The sequence below is a fragment of the Chiloscyllium plagiosum genome, chromosome 51 (assembly GCF_004010195.1).
Source record: "Chiloscyllium plagiosum isolate BGI_BamShark_2017 chromosome 51, ASM401019v2, whole genome shotgun sequence".
Lineage (NCBI taxonomy): Eukaryota > Metazoa > Chordata > Chondrichthyes > Orectolobiformes > Hemiscylliidae > Chiloscyllium > Chiloscyllium plagiosum.
The window spans coordinates 4559477-4578253 of NC_057760.1; the positions used below are offsets into that span (position 1 = coordinate 4559477).

An 18777-nucleotide genomic window follows, 5' to 3' on the forward strand; every position below is an offset into this window, starting at 1 on the left:
TGGGGTGGGGGCGGAGAGGTTGGGAAGAAGATTGCAGGTTAGGAAGGCGGTGCTGAATTTGAATTCAGCACCGCCTTCCTAACCTGCAATCTTCTTCCCGACCTCTCCGCCCCCACCCCAGTCTGACCTATCACCCTCACCCTGACCTCTTTCCACCTATCACATTTTTGACGCCCCTCCCCCAAGTCCCTCCTCCCTATCTTTTATCTTAGCCTGCTGGACCAACTTTCCTCATTCCTGAAGAAGGGCTAATGCCCGAAACGTCGATTCTCCTGTTCCCTAGATGCTGCCTGACCTGCTGCGCTTTTCCAGCAACACATTTCCATCTCTGATCTCCAGCATCTGCAGAACTCACTTTCTCCTCAAACCCCAAGAAGAGCCAAGAAACTGCAGGAGACTGCACAGCGGAGGCAGGGGTTGGGTATGGGGTTAGTGCCTGATCATGACAAAGGATTTGTCTCTGTGGGTAAAGTTTACTCAGAAAAAAGAGAATGACAAGACGTTATAATTTTGAGAGATGCAGGATCTAACCAGTTTCTAATAGTAAGACATGAACATATTTGCACTCTTTCTGATCTGTTACCTGAGAGAGTGATAATTTGTGGGATAGATGGACAAAAAGTTAGCATTCTCTTATGTAAGATCAGGTTAGAGTGCCAACTCAAGACTGGGGAAGTGACAGTGGGAGTGATTGACACAGATCAGATCCAGGAATCCAGTTTGTTCTTGGGAATGATTTAGCAGGTGTCAAGGTAGGAGTGATACCCCTTGTTGTGGAGAAGCCCAAGGAAGACCAGGGAACTGAGGAGTTAAAAGAAAAATACCCTGATATTTTCCCAGACAGCGTCATAACAAGATCCCACTATCATAAATCACAGCACGAAGCAAAAACTAAAGAGAAAAATGAAGGAGTTGAGGTTCCGTTAGCGGATACCCTGTTTGATGTAATGGTACAGGAAAAACCTGAACAGGCAGAGGGTCAGACAGAAGTGATTAGTCCTGAAAGGCTAAGGGACTTGCAACAGAAAGATGAGACAATCAAAGATATGTATATTGATGCGTAATCCGAAAAAGAGGTAGAGAATATTCCTGAGGATTATTAGAATCCTAAAATGGAAATGGAGACCACGGCAGGTTAGTGCAGAGGAGAAATGGGCCAAAATGCACCAGGTTGTGTTGCCGGTAGCATAGACAGGAAGTGTTACGGTAGCACATGAACTACCTGTAGGAGGTCACCCTAGGGGTATGAAAGATTCAGGCTAAGGTACAAAAACATTTTTATGGGCCTGGAATACACAAGGATATGGTTAACTTTTGCTGTACGTGTCATACATGCCAAATAGCAGATAAGCCATAGGCAGTAATAAAACCAGCACCTTTGTTTCCAATTCCCGCATTTGAAGAACCTTTCATGCAGGTTATGATTGATTGTGTAGGTCCCCTCCCGAGAACTAAAAGTGGGAACCAGTACTTGTTCACCATAATGGATGTGTTTCCCAGATTTCTGGAGGCAATTCCATTCCAGAGTATTAAGACAAAAAGGGTAGTAAAGGAGTAAGTTGCTTTTTTCACACGGTATGGGCTATCCAGGGAGATTCAGTCAGACCAAGAGTCACATTTTACTGCTAGGCTGTTTAAGGAGGCTATGGATCGCTTAGGTATACAGCACTTTAAATCCAGTTTGTATCATCCTGAATCCCAGGGAGCTTTAGAAAGGTGGTATCAGACCCTGAAGACCATGTTGAGAGCGTACTGTCAGGATTACCCGAATTTAAAAATGTGTTGCTGGAAAAGCGCAGCAGGCCAGGCAGCATCAAAGGAACAGGAGAATCGACGTTTCCGGCATAAGCCCTTCGTTCCTGCAGAAGGATTTGTGCCCGAAACGTCAATTCTCCTGTTCCTTTGATGCTGCCTGGCCTGCTGCACTTTTCCAGCAACACATTTTTAAGCTCTGATACTCCAGCATCTGCAGTCCTCACTTTCTCCTAGAATTACCAGAATGCTTGGGATAAAGGTATCCCATTCGTATTGTGTGTCATTAGAGATGCCCCAAACAAATCTACTCAGTTTACTCTCTTTGAGTTAGTATTTGGACATGAAGTGAGAGGCCTTTTGAAATTAATTAAAGAGAAATTGATAAGACCAAATTTGGAGGTTTCACACTTGGATTATGTATCGGAGGTGAAGGAGAGTTTAAATCAGATAGGTGAGTTAGCTAAGGCACAGCATAGAATGAAGCAGGTGGCAGATAAATACTCTGAGATTTGGACGTTTTCCTGTGGGGATGATGTATTAGTATTGTTACCGGTAATAGGAGGTCCCTTCAAAGCCAGGTTTTGTGGTTCCTATCAAATTAAGAAAAGGTTGAGTGAGATCAACTATCTGCCAGATAGAAAAAATCTATATTGGGTATGTCATGTGAATATGTTGAAACCTTATTATAATTAGGAGAATGCTGTGGAGAAACAGGTGTTAGTTACTGTCCTGCAGAGTGAGGAATCAAATCTAGATGTTGTGGAATTTGACGTACCTCAAAATATATTAAACAATGACAAAGTCCTTGAGGAGTGGGATAGGTTAGTAAACTATCTGTCTCAGGATCAAAGAACATGGTTGAAAGGCTTGTTACGGCAGGACATATGCAGGAATAAGATGGAGAGGACTAATGCTATTGTGCATGAAGTCGATGTCAGGAATACCGCTCTGATAAAACAACACCCCTACAGTCTTTGTCCTTTCAAAGCCAGACAGGTCCAAAAGGAAGTGAAGACTATGTTGTGGTTCTGTTCGCCGAGCTGGAAGTTTTTGTTGCAAACGTTTCGTCCCCTGGCTAGGCGACATCATCAGTGCTTGGGAGCCTCCTGCGAAGCGCTTCTTTGATGTTTCCTCCGGTGTTTATAGTGGTCTGTCCCTGCCGCTTCCGGTTGTCAGTTTCAGCTGTCCGCTGTAGTGGCTGGTATATTGGGTCCAGGTCGATGTGTTTGTTGATGGAGTTTGTGGATGAATGCCATGCCTCTAGGAATTCCCTGGCTGTTCTCTGTCTGGCTTGCCCTGCAGTAGTCTGGCTGTCAGTTCCGAGATACTCCTGATGTATGGTAGTGTGGCTAGTCCTTTTGGTTGCGGTATGTCCTCGTTCTGATACCCAACAGGAGCAAAACTAATGTAGTGGCACTGTTAACAGATTTGCTGAAGAAGAACACAAAATTTCGGTGGACAGAACAATGCCAGGAGGCATTTGACAATTTAAAAGCAGTATTAACCACCACACCAGTTTTAGCTACACCAAATTTTTTTGAAACCCTTCAAAGTTGCAATTGATGCTAGTGACATAAGAGTTAGAGCTGTACTGCTACAGGAAGATAAGGATGGAATTGAACTGCCAACTGGTTACTTTTCAAAGAAACTCAACATTCACCAGAGAAAATACTCGTAGATTGAAAAAGAATGATTGAGTTTGGGGGTACTAGCCTTACATCATTTTAATGTTTATGTCACGAACAATGTGTCTGAGTTGATTGTTTACACAATCACAATCCCCTTACATTCTTGGAATGCTTTAAAGACAAGAATATGAGACTAATTCGTTGGAGTCTAATGTTACAGACTTTTAATTTCCAAATTGTATATGTTGTGGATCATAAGAATGTAATAGCAGATGCGTTATTGTGGATTTCATGGATAAAGTATAGGTAAGATTGAACAGATACCAAAGTTTTATATATATATATATATATATGTGTGTGTGTGTCCAGAGGTTAGTATGAACTTAAATTAATGTCCTATGTATGTCATGGTAGTGAGGTTAAGAATTAGATGAATAAAATGAAGCTATCTTTACATTATGATGGTTCATTTCTATTCTTAAGCGGGGAGGTGTTGTGGAGTTGAAGATGTGTACTGTACCTTTAAGAGAGAGTGAAAGTTGATAAACTAGCAATCACCTGTCATGTGACTGAGTACAGGCACAGAACGTTCTGGACAATTTGAAGATCTAATTTGACTTGCAACACAATCAGCACCTCCCTGATCAACTACTGTCATTTCCAGTTCACAGCTGACTACTAATATCTCACTTTGCCATTTGAGCTGTAACTCAGATAATGAGTTGTTTTCACAACCATTCAAATTCAACCAAACTGTTTAAATTATACCCCAAGATACTAAAATTCAATCAAATTTGTATTTTACTGTTTTGACAAAATCAAACCAATGAGACAATCTGATGTTTTGGGGTATAAAGAGCAGGCATTTTGAACCATTAGCTGGAGATAAAGAGTACCTACTGCCATCAATAGGCTGCCCGTAGGCCCTCTCTCTAAAAGGTACCTTTTTCATATGAAACATCTTTGCAGGAGAAGACCAAAGATGATGCAGTGGAAATCTACAGACAGAGGAAGTGCAGCACACAAAGATGGCACCTAGTTTTGAAAATTGATTTGCTGTAAATTTAATAGGGGCTTTATTGGATCAAATATTGTCATAGAGTGAGAGGTAAATAAATCATTAAGACAAAGGAGGCTAACAGTCGTAGATAGTTGTTATTTAATGTTCTCTTTTGGAGTTAAAGAATAAATTGTTAATTTTTTTCTTTAAATAATGGAATTTGGATATTCCTCTGTCACTCATACTTTAACAGTTTACAAGGTGAGATGACCTTTGTGTGTTTGGTTTAATTAACAGAAGGGTTTACCCTGTGTCGTAACAATGTCGACATCTAATGTACGGCCCAATAAGGGCAGTCTGTAAAATCCAGCAGTGAGGATGGTTGTGTCTCTCATCCCAGTTAATCCACAGGTAGTGCCTTAGATTATTGTTGATTTAACCCATTAACCATTTCCAAAAGTTCCTGTGTTTGACCACTGCTCACTCAGGTTCACCTGTCTAAACCAGTGGAGGAACAGTAATTGAAGGAGGGTGCTGTCTGTTAGACATAGTTACTAATTTCACTGCCTTCCCCCTAGTAGGGGATGGCTCCTCTGGTACTTACGTGAGTGGTTGCCATCGAACTGTAGACTTCTTTCGGCCAATGTAGCGAGTGCTTGAAGCTTTCGTCCCTCCGGCTCTCTCCCTCTTTTGTTTCTTGCTGACGTGTCCCATTGACAAAGCTGGCACATGCTGTGTCTTGGGTGAAGCTAATGTGGGATTGGTTGGGAGATGAAGGTCAGTCACTACTTCACATCGTGTGCCGGTAAAGCCAGGTTTACATACACAGACCTGGGGCTGTTGGCAAAATCCACCATTCTGACAACGTGGGAAACAGATAGCTGCAAAGTGACCAGGACAAAATCAATCAAGAAACAGCTCACTGAAGGTGAAAGTCTGAAATTCTGGCATTATACATCTCTATTTAACACAGCATCTGGGAAGACAGACACCACTGAGATTTCACAAAGTATGGAGCATGGATGGGATGAAGAGAAGATGTCCTGCCATCCTGTAACAATGTTCCTGCAGCAAGGAGAGGGAATGGCATTGACTTGCAACACAATCAGCACCTCCCTGATCAACTACTGTCATTTCCAGTTCACAGCTGACTACTAATATCTCACTTTGCCATTGAAAGACAGTGTGTAACCCAGTTCTGACCTCTAGATTTGGGGGCAAGTTTAAATGTTTACTGCAAGAAACACATAGATTTCTGGTATGGATCTTTGTAATAAAATCAACAAATTTAATGCACAAATCCTTCAGCCTAACAGAAGTGTAGCAGTTTAAGTGATCATTTTATTTTGAGAAATAAAATGATAGGGTTATCTGTCAGTGAGTCAAGAGTGTGGTGTTGGAAAAGCACAGCAGGTCAGGCAAGCATCCGAGGAGCAGGAAAATCAACGTTTTGGGCAAAAGCCCTTTGTCAGATTATCTGACAGTGAGTTGAACATTGTCTGTCACTTCTGACTCGGGGTTTAAAACCAAACCTTGACCAAAATCCCCTTTACTTTGTTGCATATAAAGCCTTGACTAATAGACAGGCAGAATAAATCTGGGATGTTAGCTACGGATAACCAAGTCATCAGGTAGTACTATGGAATTTTACGTTGTAAAGAGATCATCAATGCTTGTTGTTACATTAGTTTGGTACAGAAAATGACTGAAATTTAGATTGAGCTACAGACTGGGTTAGTTAAAAAAAACAGACTCCCAATACTCTGTAGCTAACCCTGTATCTGTTCTTGGAGCCTTTGATAAGGACAGTGTACATGAGGACAGTATAGAGGAATATTTACTCAGTATCTAACTCTTGCTGTCCCTGTCCCGGGAGTGTTTGATGGGGACAATGCAAAGAGAGCTTTGCTCAGTACTTAACCTCACACTGTTCTTTGTTTGGAAATCCTTGATGTTGATGTTCAAAAAGAGATTCAACTAAAATATTTTACAATAAAAGCTTGCATTTAAATAGCTACTCTCAGAATTGTAAAATGTCCCAAGCAGCCTTAGATATGTGAATCAGACATTAGGATAACAAGGAGATGCTGGGACAAGTGACTTGAAGCCAGATTGCAGCTACTGAAAGGAGACAAAGAGATGGGGAGGTGAAGGGGTGGACAGCTAGAGATGGTCAGCGAGGGGAGTGTGCGTATTCAGGGAAAGAGATTTGGATGATATTTAGGCAAGAATTCCAGGCAGATGGTGGGGTTGAGAGGTTTGGGAGGGAGTTTCAGTGTGGGATTGTTCAGGGAGGGAGCTGCTGAGAGTGGGGAAACTGGGAGCCAGAATTCCAGAACATTGACCTCCTTGTGTTCCTGAGTTTTTACCACCATCTACAGGCCACATACAGCTGGTACAGCAGCTGCTGGTGAAGAACCAGAAATAAAACCTTTCATAATTTCCCATTAAAATCACAATGCAATGGGGTTGGTGTTGAGGCAGGGAGCCACTAGGATTTGGGCAGCGGGTTTGAGCAGTAATACTGCAGCAACGTGAATGACCACAGCGAGTGAGAAAAGCTGCAGATCAAATACAAACTGTGTTGTAATTATACAACTGTTTTAGAATTAATGTCCTTTCAGAAACGAAGTCTGCTGGCCTTACCCAGTGTTGCATTCATGTGACTCTTGACCCAAAGAAGCGTGACTGATTCTTAACTACCCTCTGAGCAATTAAGGATGGGCAATAAATTAGGGTGGTCCAGTCAATGAAATCCGCATTCCATGAATTAATTTTAAAAAGTAGCATCTATGGCACTCAAGACAGGCAATGATCACCTTCAACAATAAAAAACCTCATTGTTTATCCTTGATATCCAATAACATGGACATCGCTGAGCTCCCCCACTATCAATATGAGGGGACCATCACTGACCAGAAGCTCATCAGGGAACATGTCAGGAATGGGATGGAATACACTCGACTTGTCTAGATGAGTGCAGCTCCAACAACACTCAAGTAGCTCACATCATCCAGGACAAAGAAACTGATTTGACTGACACCCCATCTACCACCTTCAACATTCACTTCCTCCAACATCACAGTGGGTATCATCTGCAAACTACGCTGCAGCGAATAACCAATATTCCCTTGATTGCATCTTCCAACCTGTAACATCTACCATCTAAAAGAAAAACGACAACAGAAATATGGGAACACCATCACTTATACATGGTTCCCCCTCCAAGTCACTCACCATCCTGACTTGTAAATATATCACTATTCCTTCAGTGTTACTGAACCAAAGTACTGGAACTCTCTCCCTAATTGCACTGTGGATTTCCTGACAGCAGATGGACTACAGCAGTTGAAGAAAGCAGCTCATCACCACCTTCTCAAGGGCAACTAAGGATGGGAAATAAATACTGGGCAGCCAGTGATGCTCATGTCCTGTGAATAAATAAAAAAAAACTACTGATTGGAATCAAATCTCAACTGCCTTTAGAGAATGTGCTAAGCAACAATATCCTTTAAAGATAAAAGGAATTGCAATTCCTCCATTAAACGGACTTGAAAGTTTAGCTGATTCAAGTCAGATTCTCTCTGAAGTTTGTCTTTTCCTGTTGGACATCTTTTTGGCCTGTAAAATGTACCAGGTGTTGCCACTCAAACACCATCAATCACATTTGCCCCAACCTTCTGCTTGGACACAGTAGCTAGGCACAGCTTTGTATGATTACACAATAAGCTTTGGTGACAGCATCTGCTAAAAGCCTGAATATTGTTGCCTTTCTGTTTCTGATGAAGTGTAATTGGAGCTGAGATACAGAAACCAGACTGAAGCTTAGTCTATTGAAGCTATGTCGGGTTGGGAAGCACTTTTGTATCAGATATCACACTTTGAGTGCTACACTGGAGAAAATCCGCTAAACACATTCAAGGTCCTTTCATGGTCAAAGTGGGGAGGGTGTTGGAGGAGGGGGAATCCAATGTTGTGTGCATGCTTCAATCTCAAAAAATAGCTTCTCCCAATTCCAGAGCATGTGGGCCACCTGTTCACTAGGTTGTCAGTCCCAGGGTCAGTCAGAGACAGGAAGCCAAAGTAGAAGAGCAGGAGGCTGGACGAGCATAGAGAAGTGGTGATGTTTGCTGCTTCAGGTATAATCCTTCTTCAGGAGTGGAGGTGGGGCTAAGAGGAATTGCAGATAAAGTGGGGGGAGGGGGGGGTGGGGGCAGGGGGGGGTGTTATGGGTAGGGAGAGAGCAGAGTGGTAAAGTGGTGAAAGATGAATACTGGTGGTCTGTACAACTAGGTAGGTCGGTTGGAGTGACTCCAGTTGGGAGCTGGAAAGAGGGGTCTGTCAGAGGTGGGGCTGGAAATGGAATCAGGGGATGGGTGGGGAGATTATTTGAAATTGGAGAACTCAATGTTGAGTCCTCTGGGCTGTAGGCTGCCCACCTTCCAGCTTCCAACCAGATTCATTCCATCTATCGACCAAATAGGCTGTACCTACCACCTATATTCACCTATCACCACCGCACCACTCTGCCCGTCTCCCCGTCCATAGCCCTTACACCCCCTCCTTTACCTGTAACTCCCCCTATCACCACCTTTATTCCTGAAAAAGGGTTATGCCCAAAGTGTCGGACTTCTCCACCTCCTGGTGCTGCCTGGCTTGCCGTGTTCTTCCAGCCTCCTGCTCGTCTACTTTGGATTCCAGCAACTGCAGCTTTTTGCCTCTGGAAGCAGGAAGTCAGCAGATCACAGAAAGATACTGAGCAACTCCACTCTGAGAGGGAGGCTTTGGAAAACTCTAACCAGCTGGTCCCTGCTGAGTCTCTGCATCTGGATCAGACATAAAGGCAGATTGGAGCCGGAGATGTCGGTCACTGTGACCGTCTTGCAAAGGAATGGCAATGATTGGAGGACACACACACACAAAGGTTCTGCATGGGGACTGGTGTGGTCTCTGTGCAAAGCACAATGCAATGCTTCAAAATAAAGAAACTATTACACTGATGAGTGTCTCTTCAATTGCCTGAAATTACACTTGAAACTACAAAGAGCACAGTTCAGCTCGGGTTGCACAAGTCACATTGAATAACCATCTCTGCATTGTGATACAGAAAGCTCATACAGGTCAGCACAAATCGCGAGCCAGTCCAGATTGCCAGAATTGCAGCCATACTTTATGCAGACAGGTTTCCCCCCAGACTGACCCCAAGGCTTTTGGTTGTGGTAAAGGAAGCAAATACAGGCTGCTCTACTTTTGGTTCTTTGAGTCTGGCTATTTGGAATGACAACACAGACCGAGATTAAACCTAGTCAGGAAAAGATCCAGTAATATGCTACGGCATAATAGACTCGTAATGAAGGTGACAACAGGTGGAACTGATTACAAAAGAAGGTGCAGAGAACAGGTTAAAGTTAGTCACTCAGAACGGTGATAATTAGGAAGTGAAGCTTCATAAGGATTGTCACTGGGACTGATATTGTCCATTATTTCAACACTTTTACAGAGGACATCACCTGCAAATCTCCTTTGAAGCTATCACCATCCTGACTTGGAAATATATCGCTGTTCTTTCAGTCACTGGGTCAAAGCTCCCATCCTAACCACTTTGTGGATTCCCTTACACCCAAAGACTGCAGCAGTTCAAGAAGACAGCTCACCACCACCTTCTCAATGGTCTCAAGGAATGAACAATAAATTCTGACTCAGCCAAAGACGCCCACGTAACACGGATAAATAAAATAAAGACTTGGTCTTTCAATCAGAGAACACAGTTAATACACAGAAATACTGTGGCAAGATACAGGAAAATATTATCAAACTTGCAAAATGGGTGAATATTTGTAAGTGGATTCAATAGAGATAAGGATAAGGTAGGAGGAAGCAAAGACTACACACTTCTTGAAAAATGAATGACAGTGGGGATTGGAAAACAGATCACACAAAGCAGTGATACAAAGTAATAAAGCCCAGAAAAAAAAAACAGGTACTGGAATTAATTTCCAGAAGGATAGAATTGAAATGGAGAATTTCTGTGAATCCTACATTGAACTTCAATGCAATCACAATTGTAATGCACAGTCTTGTCTCCACATCAAAACAAAGTTACTGAAGAAAGATATTATTAGACTCATGCCAGAACAGAGAGGATATAACCATCAGGAAATATCAAACAGATTGGGTCTCTTTCAACTAGAAACAAGATAACTGAAGGCTGACCTGATTGAGGTTTTTAAAGTGATACAAGGACTTTGATAGGATGAACATGGAGGTAATATTTTCCCTTCCTTGGAGACCAGATCTCAGGGCTGTCAATGAGAGACTGACAAATCCAACCTGGATGTCTGGAGAAATGATTTTACTCAGACAGTGGTGCAAATATGGAAGTCACTTCGACAGGGGGTAGTCAAGGTAAATATTATCAATACTTTGAAGTGGGAATTTGGACAAAAGGAATAGAAAGAGATGATGATAGGACAAAAAGCAGAGGGGTTGGAAGGAGGCTTATGTGGAACAGACCAGCATGAAGCAGAAAGGCTGAATGGTTTGTTTCTGTACAGGAAAGGTTATGGAATTCTACAGCACTCAGTGTAGGATCTCCCCAGTGTTTTCATTGGTATACAAAAATGCTTCTTCCATCCTCACTGCTTTTATATGGAGTATTTGAGAAAGGGACTTACGTTTTGTGCATTGTCTAGTCTGGGGTCCCAATGCCCATCCGTTACAGCAGCCACTGCCACAGACATTTAAACTGCAATAAACACAAGGAATATGTTACAGAGCTTCACATATCAGATATAGGAAGGAAGGGCTGGAGGAAGATGTGGATAGAAGGAATAGAATAGAGGCATGGTGGATACAGGGTGGGGGGGATGCAGAAAAAGGGCAGGGAATGGGGCACTGTGCTGCTGAATGAAAGAGCTTTTAATTTCTCAATCAGGAATCTGGTTTGATTTCTCAAAGCAAATCTGTCCTTAAAAAGAAAACACAATCTTTTTGTATTTCAAATGAAGATTGAGCCACTTGCTGCTCAGCTATGATGTTGTGTTCCATCACTGGTTAGACAGCTCAACATCCTTGTTCACTGTACACACTTAGAGACACCAAGAACAGAAGAAGTCACACTGTCTCAGTATCTGTGCGTAGATGGCAACACGTGTGTCTGTGTGCATGTGTTTTGCTGTGCGGATGTATCTGTGCATCTGTGTTTGTGTGTTTATGTCTGAGTGTGTCTGTGTGTATATAGTGAGTAGTGTAATTACTGAATACAGGCACATTGAGATCCCTATCCAGTAATGGAACAGAACATGGTTGAAAGACAAGTAGCCTCTTCTTTGGAACAGTTCTGTTTGGACTCAAAATACTAACTCTGTTTCTCTCTTGACAGTTACTGTCAGATCTGCCAAATTTGTTGAGTGTTTTCTCTTCCTTTTGGAGAATTCAGGGGGTTTTTCTCTTAGACCTATTTTACAATACAGCTGTTGACATTTCACTGGTAGTAAATCTATTGTCCCCACCAGCCTGAAAATGTGAGACAACTTGAAAACAGCTTGTTTTGAGGCAGACAGGAGGCTGCTGGGACAGATTGAACTTAGCACCAACTATGAAATATTGCAGAAGAGTCTACTTCAGAATGGCTCATATGTTCAAGCTCAAAAGATAACTCGTGCTCAGACAGTTGATAAAGGTTAGGAAAGCACATTAACTCCATAAATCACTACTTAGATCTCAGCTGGAGGACTGTGATTCTGACCACTGCATTTTAAGGAGGATATCAGGGCTTTGAAGAAGGGGGTAAAGGAGAATGTCCCAGGGATGAGGGATTTCAGTAAATGTGGAGAGGCTGGAGAAGCTGGGATTCTGTCCTGAAAACAGAGAAAGCAATGGAGAAATAAAACACAGATGTTTCAAAATTGTGAGAGAGTGTCTGCGTAGTGAATAGCCCAAACATTGAGTACTGGGATGTTTAGAGTTGTGTATTAAAGAGACATATTTAGAGAGACTGGGGATAGAATTGGAGACAGTGAGAGAATTTCTTTGTACAATTATTTGTGTGATCTGGAATGTGCTGCCTGAAAGGGCAGTAGAAATCATTCAAAGTGAAGATGTCCAACTCCCCAGTGGAGGAATGTGAAAATAATTAAAATAAACCCCATAACTCCCAGGCTTTAAATCTTCAAACTCTTTCTCCATCTCCTTATCAGCTACTTCTCTTTTTATTTGCTCAGGCTCCTGCTCCATCCCTATTCCTCAGACACCATCACTTTAATCCTTTGCCTATTTCATTGCCATGGTTCAGGTTTTGGTATGGTTATGTGGTTGACTCTTACCATGGAGACTGAAGGTTCTGAGTTCAAATTTGCCTCCAGTGTTTGCCCAGACAAATCACCAACATGGTTCTGAGGGAATGCCGCACTGTCAGAGGGTCAGCACTGAGGGAGTGCCGCACTGTCGGAGTGTCAGCACTGAGGGAGTGCCTCACTGTCGGAGGGTCAGCACTGAGGGAGTGCCTCACTGTCGGAGGGTCAGCACTGAGGGAATGCTGCACTGTCGGAGGGTCAGCACTGAGGGAATGCCGCACTGTCAGAGGGTCAGCACTGAGGGAGCGCCTCACTGTCGGAGTGTCAGCACTGAGGGAATGCCGCACTGTCAGAGGGTCAACGCTGAGGGAGTGCCTCACTGTCGGAGGGTCAGTGCTGAGGGAGTGCCTCACTGTCGGAGGATCAGTGTTGAGGGAGTGCCTCATTGTCGGAGTGTCAGCACTGAGGGAATGCCGCACTGTCAGAGGGTCAGTGCTGAGGGAGTGCCTCACTGTCGAGGGAGTGCCTCATTGTCAGAGTGTCAGCACTGAGGGAATGCCGCACTGTCAGAGGGTCAGCACTGAAGGAGCGCCTCATTGTCATAGTGTCAGCACTGAGGGAATGCCACACTGTCAGAGGGTCAGCGCTGAGGGAGTGCCTCACTGTCGGAGTGTCAGCACTGAGGGGGTGCCTCACTGTCGGAGGATCAGCACTCAGGCAGTGTCGCACTGTCGAGGGTCAGTGCTGAGGGAGTGCCTCACTGTCGAGGGAGTGCCTCATTGTCGGAGTGTCAGCACTGAGGGAATGCCACACTGTCAGAGGGTCAGCGCTGAGGGGGTGCCTCACTGTCGGAGGATCAGCACTCAGGCAGTGTCGCACTGTCGGAGGATCAGCACTCAGGCAGTGTCGCACTGTCAGAGGATTAGTACTCAGGCAGTGTCGCACTGTCGGAGGAACAGCACTCAGGCAGTGTCGCACTGTCGGAGGATTAGTACTCAGGCAGTGTCGCACTGTCGGAGGATCAGCACTCAGGCAGTGTCGCACTGTCGGAGGATTAGTACTCAGGCAGTGTTGCACTGTCGGAGGATCAGTACTCAGGCAGTGTCGCACTATTGGGAGACTCCTATTTCAGAGGAAACCTGCTAAAGATGAATATGAAAGATCCCTTGGAATAAAATGAATATGTCACCAACCTTGGTATGGTGTATGGATGCAGAGAAGTGTCCTGAACACAGTTAAATGTGAACATGTCCTGGGAGGATAATAAAGATGAAAAACCTCACAATCATAGAACTCCTACAGCATGGGAGCAGGCCATTTGGCCCATTAAGTCTACAACTGACCCTCTGAAGAACAGGTAAAAACAATGACTGCAGATGCTGGAAACCAGATTCTGGATTAGTGGTGCTGGAAGAGCACAGCAGTTCAGGCAGCATCCAAGGAGCAGTAAAATCGACATTTCAGACAAAAGCCCTTCATCAGGCCTCCGAAGAGCAGCACACCCAGACCCACACCATATATCCCTGCATTTCCTATGGCCAATCCACCCTAATCTTTGCACTGTGGGTGGAAACTGGAGCATCTGGAGGAAACCCACTGTTATGAAGGTGTAGCTGTGTACTGTACCTTTAAAAGAGACTGGAAGCTGCCAAGAAAATCAACAAGCATAGACTGCTAGCCACATAGCTTTCTGAAAGGTACCTGTCCATAAAATAAGTTGTGCAGCAGAAGACCGAAGAAGAGACGACCCAGGAAAACCCAGAGTGAAATCTACAGAGGAGAATTGATAAATCTTAATTGTTTTTTTTAAATCGGACCAGTATTGTAGAGTGGGAGGTAAAAGATAGGTTTAAGAGAAAGGCGTTGTAAATAGTTGTTGGTTTTAATGTTCTCTGTTGGACTTAAAGAATAAAATTGTTAATTTTTACATTGAATAGTGACCTCTGGGATAGATCTTTGCCTCTCAAAATTTAACTGTTCCAACACGGGTAAACCCCTCTGCTAATTTAAACCTGACACACAGAGAAGCTCATCTCGTGCCATAATCTGTAAAATTTTGAGAGGCAAAAGAACTATCACAGAGGTCACTATTTAAAGTAAAAATTACAAACAAAAAACGTTTCTTGGCAGTTCTCCCCCTAACTGTTCAAAATGTCTGGTTTTATACCCCAAAACATTGGATCATTTCATTGGTTTGATGTCATCAAAACACTAAAGTCCAATTCAAAGAAAGAAAACAAAGAAAATTTACAGCCCAGGAACAGGCCCTTCGGCCCGTCAAGTCTGAGCCGATCCAAATGTACTGTCTAAACCTATCGGTCAATTCCTAAACATCTGTATCCCTCTGCTCCCCACCTACTCATGTATCTATCCAGATGCACCTTAAATGAATCTACCGTGCCTGTCTCTCCCACATCTGCTGGCAATGCGTTCCAAACGCCCACCACCCTCTGTGTGAAGTACTTGCCACGTGTATCCCCCTTAAACTTTTCACCTCTCACCTTGAAAGCATGACCTCTCATTATTGAATTCTTTACCCTGGGAAAAAGTTTGTCTCTATACACCCTGTCCATACCTTTCATGATTTTGTAAACCACAATCAGGTCCCCCTCAATCTCCTTTTTACTAATGAAAATAAACCTAACCTACTCAACCTCTCTTCATAGCTAGCACCTTCCATACCAGATAGCTAGCACCTTCCATACCAGGCAACATTCTCGTAAACCTTCTCTGCACCCTCTCCAAAGTGTCCACATCTTTTTGGTAATGTGGCAACCAGAGCTGTACACTGTATTCTAAATACGGCCAAACCAATGTCTTGTACAATTTTAACATGAATTGCCAGCTCTTATACTCAATAACCCGTCCAATGAAGGCAATGCCATTTTTCCGCCCAACTCTCCAGTCTATCTATACTCTCCTGTATTCTCTGACAGTCCCTTATGCTTTCTGCTACTCCATCAATCTTTGTGTCATCTGCAAACTTGCTGATTATACCAACAGTGCCCTCTTCCAGATCATTAACGTATATTACAAACAACAGTGGCCCAATACTGACCACTGTGCATTCGATTGGATTTTGGCATCTTGGGGCATTATTTAAACTGATTGGCCAAATTTGAATTTGTTATGTATCATGGCAACTCAGCTGCACTATTGGTTTCACAGCCAAATGTTACATTTTAAATTCTTTCAGCACACTCTCTGCCTCTCTAAGTCAGTACCAGTTTCCAGTCTCTCTTAAAGGTATAGTGCACATCTACACCTTCATAACACCCACCGTGTGGGTGGCACGGTGGCACAGTGGTTAGCACTGCTGCCTCACAGCGCCAGAGACCCGGGTTCAATTCCCGCCTCAGGCGACTGACTGTGTGGAGTTTGCACGTTCTCCCCGTGTCTGCGTGGGTTTCCTCCGGGTGCTCCGGTTTCCTCCCACAGTCCAAAAATGTGCAGGGGTCAGGTGAATTGGCCCTGCTAAATTGCCCGTAGTGTTAGGTAAGGGGTAAATGTATGGGTGGGTTTCGCTTCGGCGGGGCGGTGTGGACTTGTTGGGCCGAAGGGCCTGTTTCCACACTGTAAGTAATCTAATCTAATCTAAACACCCACACAGACATGGGGAGAATGTCTGTGTAGAGTTTGCAGTCACCTGAGGCTGGAATTGAACCTGGGTCCCTGGCACTGTAAGGCAGCAGTACTAACCAGTAAACTACCTGCCACCCACTCTGTTAAAAGTACTTAGGTGAGCACCGGAAATGTCATAACATTCCAGTCTATAGGCCAAGTGCTAGAAAATGGGATTAGTGCAGACTCGATGGGCCGACTGGCCTCTTGTGTGCAGTTTGAATCTCTCACAATTTTGAGGGGAGGGAGTGGTGAGGCGAGAATTACCTCCATTAACTTGGGGTATATCTACATGGCCGGGGACCTGATGACGATCGCCTTGCTTTTTGTGAGATCTTGCTATGCGAGGTTAAACAATGACCGCACTTCATTGGCTATAAGGAACTTTGGGACGTCCAGAGGTAGCGACAAGCGCTATCGAAAGTCATTTCCTAGAGGAGGGCTGGGAAGTAGGGAGGAGGGACTGGGGTTGGAGGGGATGGAGAAAAGGATGGATGAAGAGGAGGGGGAATGGAAAGGAGGGATGGGGGCATGGTGGGGAGAGATGGGGATGGTGGGATGGGTGATGGAGGGGAGGAGGGGAGAGGGAGGATAGAGAGGAGGGATGAGTGATGGAGGGAATGAGGTAGAGTTGGGAATGGAGCGAAGGGGGGAGCAGATTGGAGGGGTGGGGAATTCCCTTACCCCCTACCGACTCTCCCTGCCCAACAGGGTCTGCTGAGTTTGGTCTCGATGGAGAACACAAGTCCCCGGGGGGACTGAGGGGCAGGATTCGGGGCTGAAACCTCGACATTAAAAACCCTGCAGCAGCTCAACAGTAATCTCCTTGAAAATAAACCCAACAGCGACATAAACTCCGCAGGGAGCGAGTCCTGGAGAGGATTACAGACAGCATTCCAAAATCATTTCCATCTCACCAGTTTTTGGGAGAACTGACTGTACATTAACCGTGAAATTGCACAAAATTAAATTAAACCATAAATCGCACAATTCAGAATTACGTTATTAAAACTAAATTCTAAAGCTGCATTATTAAAAACCGTTTAAACAGTAACAAGTTAAATAATGTCAGTTGTAGTAATTGCGATTGGAATTAGTGAGAGAGCGGACACACCTCGGGGACAGTGCCCGCTGCTTCCCTCTCCCTCTCCCCGGAGACAGGCGCCGATTGTGGGCAGCACTAACTTCACGGGCCCGGCCACAAACAGCGAGCATCAGCCAGACCACAGCCAGAATCTTCCACATGCTTTCCCCCGGAGCGGCTAACGGGAGGAGAGCGAAGCCTGGCCCCGCGATCCGCTCACTGCCCGCGGCTCATTCATTCAGCCAGAGCTCGGTACCTGGAGGCGGCTCCTTACCTCACCCCCTCAGCCCGGGATCCAGCTCCCTGTCACACACCCCTCCCTAACATCCCTTCTATCTCCCCCACCCCTTCCCCCTTTGTCCTGCTCCCTCTCAACTTCCCCAATCTCTTTCTCTCTCTCTTTCTTTCCCCCCCTCTGTCCCACTCCCCCACTCCCTTTGATTATTTTATGAATGAGTCTTCTATAACTATTTGTAACACATTTCTACCCAATCCGCTCGGACCCGACACACGGTGCTCCGACATCGGTCCAATTGAAAGCTGAGACAGACAGCTGGGCGGAGCATGAGAGACAGAGGGGGGCAAAGTGAGGGAGAGGACGGGGAGAGTGGTCAGTGAGGTCTAGGTGAAGGAGATGCCTTTCGTTATTGATCATTCCCGACAGAATCGACCAAAGATTTTTCTGCCGAGGTATCAGTTTCCCGTTAGACTCTGAAGAACAGTGAGTACAGGGCGGCTACTCAAAGGCAGACACCAAGCGCCCGGAGGTTGTGGGCAGGGGACAGAGACTGTGCGGAGAAGCTGCAGCTCCACAGATCAGAAATCTCCCAAGAGCTAAGGGGGAAGGCAGCTCCGACTAACTCACATCTCTCCCCCTCACCCTCAGCAGTTTCGCTGTGCCCTCCAGAACACAGCTCTATTGGAGTGGCCACCGCTCTCTGCTTCAGGAAGTAAATGTTGGGAATTAGCGGCACGTTGTTAAGTCCTGAAATCAGAGCAAGTGAAATGAAGCGAAGAGAATGTACAGGTTTACATAAAACACGGGGCTAACCTCACAAACTGAACAGACAACCAGATGCTGTGAGAGCTGTCACTGAACAAAACTGTTCACAACAGCCCGAGCTGGGGGAAGGTGTGGGGGCTGGCTAACTGCCCAACTGTGTCCACTCACACAAAGCTTCCTCCATCCAAACTGGCGGGCTCAGCATCACTGAGAGTCGGGACAGAAATCAGGTGAAGCTCCCTGGTTAAGAATTGTTTCATGTTTCTAATCCTTCATTAATCCTCCACCATTGATCAGTTAGACAATAACCTGCAATGGTGGTCTGTGCTGCTAAGGGCAGGGAAGGGGGGAGTGGAGGGGGAGGAGTTGGGATGGGGTGGGGTGGGGAGTAG

The 18777-nt window shown here is 44.8% G+C and overlaps 1 protein-coding gene across 1 annotated transcript in view; it reads right to left on the reverse strand.

Moving 5' to 3' along the window:
- Positions 1-17650, reverse strand: part of LOC122544774 (latent-transforming growth factor beta-binding protein 1-like) — a 98170-nt gene extending 80520 nt beyond the window's left edge. The window contains exons 1-3 of the mRNA XM_043684100.1: positions 17413-17650; positions 11058-11128; positions 4988-5264 (exon numbers count right to left, since the gene is read on the reverse strand). Coding sequence (XP_043540035.1) covers positions 4988-5264; positions 11058-11128; positions 17413-17543 — 479 coding nt within the window. The 5' untranslated portion in view covers positions 17544-17650. The remainder of the gene's footprint in view (positions 1-4987; positions 5265-11057; positions 11129-17412) is intronic.
- Between the last annotated feature and the right edge of the window lie 1127 nt (positions 17651-18777).